General features: G+C 37.9%; 1 protein-coding gene across 3 annotated transcripts in view; it reads right to left on the bottom strand.

The window, feature by feature from the left end:
• Positions 1-2,070: 2,070 nt before the first annotated feature.
• The window catches only part of LOC118561425 (gastrula zinc finger protein XlCGF8.2DB-like), a 116,172-nt gene continuing 112,242 nt past the window's right edge, over positions 2,071-6,000 (bottom strand). For 2 of the 3 annotated variants that reach the window (XM_036133498.1, XM_036133499.1), the window contains exon 2: positions 2,071-3,259. In XM_036133498.1, coding sequence (XP_035989391.1) covers positions 2,259-3,259 — 1,001 coding nt within the window. In that variant the 3' untranslated portion in view covers positions 2,071-2,258. Of the gene's footprint in view, positions 3,260-3,671; positions 4,188-6,000 lie in introns of all 3 variants that reach the window. The other variant, XM_036133497.1, reaches the window with a different exon arrangement.

Below are 6,000 nucleotides of genomic sequence, written 5' to 3'. Positions count from 1 at the left end.
CCAATGATATTCTCATGGCCTCAGATAATGGTCTTGTGGTCTTCTATACTTGTCCTGTTAGAACTCAGTGCTGCATTTGATACAGTTGATCACAATATTCTCCTACAAAGACTTGAACATACTGTAGGGATAACGGGAAAGCATTAGGGTGGTTTAAATCTTATCTGTCGGACATATTCATATTTGTTCATGTTAATAATAAATATTCTTTAGACTCTAGGGTCACTTGTGGAGTACCACAGGGTTCATTCCTTGGACAAATTATCTTTACTATATATATGCTTCCAGTTGGAAAAATTATCAGACAGCATGTCAACAATTCCCACTGTTATGCTGATGACACTCAGCTATATTTATCCATAAATCCTGATGAATCCAATCAGTTACTTCAACTACAGGCATGTCTTGATGACATCAAAAGCTGAATGACTTTAAATTTCCTGCACTTAAATTCTGACAAGACAGAAGTTGTAATCTTTGGACCAGAGTCCTAAAAAATATACTTCTTAATCAATCACTTAATCTGGATGGCATTTACTTGGCCTCTGGTAATAAAGTAAAAAAATCTTGGTGTTATTTTTGACCAAGACATGTCATTTAAATCCCATATTAAACAGGTTTCCAGAGTTTCCTTTTTTCACCTCCGGAATATCGCCAAAATTAGAAACATTCTGTCCAGAATGCATATGTTACTTCAAGGCTGGACTATTTTAATTCTTCACTATCAGGAAGTCCACAAAATGCAGTTCACAAATAAGTCTTCAGCTGATCCAAAATGCTGCAGCAAGAGTTTTGATGAAAATCAACAAGGATCATATTTCTCCAATTTTAGCTTCCCTTCATTGGCTTCCTGTTAAATCAAGAATAGAATTTAAAATTCTCCTTCTAACGTATAAAGCCCTTAATAATCAAGCTCCATCATATATCAGAGCTCTGATTACCCCGTATGTTCCTAACAGAGCACTTCGCTCTCAGACTGCAGGTTTGCTGGTGGTTCCTAGAGTCTCTAAAAGTAGAATGGGAGGCAGATCCTTTAGCTATCAGGCTCCTCTCCTGTGGAACCAACTCGCAGTTTTGGTCCGTGAGGCAGACACCCTGTCTACTTTTAAGACTAATCTTAAAACTTTCCTTTTTGACAAAGCTTCTAGAGTGTCTCATGTTACCCTGAGCTATCTCTATAGTTATGCTGCTATAGGCTTAGGCTACTGGAGGACATCAGGGTCTATTTTTCTCACTCTACTGATTTCTACTGTTCTCCAGTTTTGCATTGCATTACATTGAAATGACTGTTTTCATTTCAGCGTTTAACTTTTTGTATCTCTCTTTTCTCTTCATAGTAAGTACACCTGGTCTGACGTTCTGTTAACTGTGACATCATCCAGGGAAGACAGATCACCCGCTATTACCATCTAATGTCGAACAGATTGCTGGATCAATGTGTGCTTCTGTTCTTTTTTGTCTGTCTTGTTGTGTCTCTGTTCTGTCTTCTGTAACCTTCAGTCGGTCGAGGCAGATGACCGTTCATACTGAGCCCAGTTCTGCTGGAGGTTTTCCTTCCTACTAATGGGTGGTTTTTCTTTCCACTGTCGCTTCATGCTTGCTCAGTATGAAGGATTGCTGCTAAGCCATGGACAATGTAGACGACTCTCCCTGTAGCTCTACGCTTCTCCAGGAGTGAATGCTGCTTGGAAAGACTTAAGCAATCAACTGGTTCCCTTATGTAGGAAATTTTTGACCAATCTGTATAATATGATTGATTTTGACTTTGTAAAGAGCCTTGAGATTAAATGTTTCATGAATTGGCGCTATATAAATAAAATTTTATTGAATTGAATTGTTCCAGACAAACTGAGCATATCTGTGTTTCTCTTGCATGGAAAAGTTATTTTCCCTGCAATGCATGGTCACATCATATTGTACACTTTCATGTAGATTATGAAGGAACAAAGACTTAAAAAGTGGGTCCTCTTCAGGACCTGGAGAATCCCAGGTATATATATATATATATATATATATATATATATATATATATATATATATATATATATATATATATATATATATATACACACACACACACACACACAAACACACAGGTATATATATTTACAGCTGAAAAACTGCCTAGACCTACAAGGCAGACTTCATGTTTATATAAAATATTGGACTTCAATCCAGAAGGTGGCAGCATAGGGTCTCTACTGGAAACGACCAAGGGAAATTTTTATATTTAAACTTACGTTTGAAAGTAAAAATGTCTACTCACTTTTATGCTTTTTTTTCATGTGGAGATTCAAACAGTCACCTCGAGTGAAGCTTTGTCCACATATTCCACATGAAAAAGGCCTTTCGCCTGTGTGGATTCTCATGTGAACATTTAAATGATTCATACGAGAGAAACTTTTTCCACATGTCTGACAAGAAAAAGGCTTTTCACCTGTGTGGGTTCTCATGTGGAGTTTTAAAGGACTCATGTGAGAGAATTGTTTTCCACATGTCTGACAAGAAAAAGGGGTCTCACCAGTGTGGATTTTCTTGTGAATATTTAAATTACCCAGTTGAGAGAAACTTTTTCCACATGACTGACAAGAGAAGGGTCTCTCACCTGTGTGGATTCTCATGTGAAGTTTTAAAGAAGACATCTGAGTAAAACTTTTTTCACATGTTTGACAAGAAAAAGGCCTGTCACCTGTGTGGATTGTGATGTGAAGTTTTAAAGAAGACATCTGAGTGAAACTTTTTCCACATGTTTGACAAGAAAAAGGCCTCTCGCCTGAGTGGATTTTTCTGTGACCATTTAAATGACTCATACGTGAGAAACTCTTTCCACATGTCTGACAAGTAAAAGGCCTCTCACCAGTGTGGATTATGTAATGCTTTTTCAATTCACTCTTCCTCTTCCAAGACTTTCCGCAAATGTCACATTTTAAACACATTTTCTCTGTGCCAGTATTAGCCAGATTCTCAGACCCAATCTGTGGTTCTGGCTCCATTTGTTCCTCTTTAACCCACGAAGACTCAGGCTCTCCTTGTTCTTCTTTAATCAGTGGAGGTTCTGGTTCCTCCTTTTCCTCTTTAATCCATAAAGGTACTGACACCCCCTGTTCTTCAGTCAGAGGAGGTTCTGGTTCCCTCTGTTCCTCCTCAGACCACTGAGGTTCTGCTTCCTCCTGGTCATGACAGGACCTTCTCCTCTGGTTGCAGAGCTGTTGGATGGAAGAAGCTTCCTCCTCCATGGAGACATGTGGCTTCAGGAGGTCTGTGGGGACAAAGAAAGAGATCATTAATATAATTTAACTGAGGACTGTCTGATTAATCAGGCTGGTTGTTTCTGGAGATTCTCTAAAGAAGGCGTCACACGGTTCATCTAAAATTAATTTGTCGTGTTTCATTCAAAAGGATATGAAGTTTCCAGGGTCTCCTCCTTCACACTAATTGGCACTCTTGGTAAAGACAGGCTTCCCAGACTTTGGTTGAAATAAAATTCAAGGACCTGTCAAGGTCCTTGAATTTTATTAAAAGGCATTTCATGTCACATTTGAAATGCCTTTTCTCTGTGTGAGTATGAGACTGACTCTCTGACCCAGTGGACCTCCTTCCTTCCACATCTTTGGTATCAACTAAAGGAGATATGTGAATAGGAAAAGCTTCAGTTTTTGGTTCTCTTTCACCTTTCTGAAGAGTAGAAGTCTCCATCAGAGCAGTGGACTTCTTCTGTTCTCCATCCTGACCACTGTGAAGGTCCTTCTGCTCCTGTATAGTTGCTAAATGTTCAGGTACCATGTGTTTATGTTTAAACCGTGAAGAATCTGGTTCCTCCTTTACTTCTTCCATCAGTGAACATTCTGATCTATCTTGTTCTTCAAACAGACAAGTTTCTCTAGTCTCTTCTTCTTCTTTAATCCGGGGAGATCCTGGTTCCTCCCATTTTACATTTAGTTGATATTCTGGTTCCTCCTGTTTCACTTTAACCCAAGAAAACTCTGGTATGTTCTCTTCCTCTTTAATCCACGGAGGTCCTGGTATCCCTTGTTCTTCATTTAAACCAGGATCTGGTTCCATCTGTTCCTCTTCAGTCCTCTGAGTTTCTACTTCCGTCTGATCATTACAGGACTTTCTCCCCTGGTTACAGAGCTGTGAGACGGCAGAAGCTTCCTCCTCCATGAAGGCATGAGGCTTTTTGGTTTCTATGGGGACAAAAGAGGACATTGTCATAATAATAACACTGATGACTGGTTCAGACATCTGTACAGATGATCATGGAGATCCTGAGATAACTGTTAATGAAAATAATACAGGGGATTAAATATATGTTTATCATGAATAGCTAAGTTCATTGCATGATATATATCCTACATAATCTCTTTTCAATATCTTTTAGAGCAATGGTTTTCAAATACTGCATTCAGGTGGATTAAATCAAAATGCTGCAGCCTTTGGCAGAAATTACTAAACATTACGGGGGGATTGAAGGAAAAAAATAAAACCAAATAAAAAGTTTAATATTTTAGCCTAAAATATTTAGACTAAAATAATTGAGTTTCTAAGACTTACTAAGTGGCATGTGGAAAATGTTTTTGTCTTTTTTCTTTCCAGCTTCTGGGAGGTGATGCAAAAGGTTATAGTTATCATAATCATCATTGTCATCATTATTTAAAGTGCACTTTAACACAAGGTAAAAGTGCCAAACATCAGATATACATCAGATAATAACATGATTGGTTGTTAAAATAGAAATAGGTTTAAATTGTGCATAATTAGCCTAAAAAGTAAATCGCAATATGTTGACGTCTGTTAAATTCAGGTTATCTTGTTTATTATTATTACAGTTGACGTCTCCTGTTAGACATTGGTATCTGTTTAGTTCAGTTTGTCTGCTGTTGAAAACAATCATTTATGAATTTGCTCTAATGACAGTTCAATTTTAAAAGTAGGCCCTCTGTTTGTGACGTTTCAGTAAAAGTAGTATGTAAAATGGAAGTATTTGGATGGATATTTTATGAATAGGCCTTTTTTATTAATGTACTTTGTTAAAATAAACACAATAAAAAGCATTTGTTGGGCTATCAGTTGTTTTTGAAACACAGCATTCCAGGAACACAAAAGAATGATGCATTTACTGCAGGGATCTGTGTGGTGTAGGATTTTGATGGTGGTGGTGTGTGTGTGTGTGTGTGTGTGGGGGGGGGGGGGGGGGGGGAAGGGGGGGGGGGGTTGGGGAGTGGTATTGGTTATCTTTATCTATTCCAAGGAGAGGCTCACATTCAACGAAATTGGAAAACCCCTGTTTTAGAGTCTATGTTTAGTGTTTTAAAAGCAAACAATATTTGTATCAATAATTCATTTAATTATTAAATTCTTCTTCTTAAATCAAATTAATGCCCCAGATCAAGTTTTAAAAATGTTAGACTCAATTTACCATGCCTCTCTACGATTTATCACAAATTGTAAGCCTCGCACACACCACTGTGAACTTTATATACGTGTGGGCTGGCCAGCATTAGAGACTCGTAGACTCACTCACTGGTATATGATCATTTATAAGGCTATTCTGCGTCTGCTCCCCTCATACCTCTGTGAGTACATTCAACCAAGAGCAGCTGGACTGTATTCTCTACGTTCTCAAGAGTCTCTGCTTCTGTCTGTACCTAGTATCCGCACTGAAGCTAGAAAGAAAGCTTTTCAGTACTCTGCCCCCACAGCATGGAACAATCTTCAGAAAGACTGGAAGTTGAAGGATTTGATTACGATCGGACATTTTAAACGATTGCTCAAAGGTTTGGAAATGAGATCTATGGTTTGTAACTGTTTTATGAAATTCTAATTTAGATAGATGTTATTGTAAACTGTAATGTAATCTTTTGCCGCTATCTTGGTCAGGACTCCCTTGAAAAAGAGATTGTTAATCTCAATGGGACTTTTCCTGGTTAAATAAAGGAATAAAACACATATACACACACACACACACACACATATATATACACACACACATATATATAC

This window comes from Fundulus heteroclitus, unplaced genomic scaffold, assembly GCF_011125445.2.
Source record: "Fundulus heteroclitus isolate FHET01 unplaced genomic scaffold, MU-UCD_Fhet_4.1 scaffold_63, whole genome shotgun sequence".
Classification (NCBI taxonomy): Eukaryota; Metazoa; Chordata; class Actinopteri; order Cyprinodontiformes; family Fundulidae; genus Fundulus; species Fundulus heteroclitus.
Note: the sequence above shows the minus strand (reverse complement) of the source record. Positions and strands in the feature narration are given on the sequence as shown.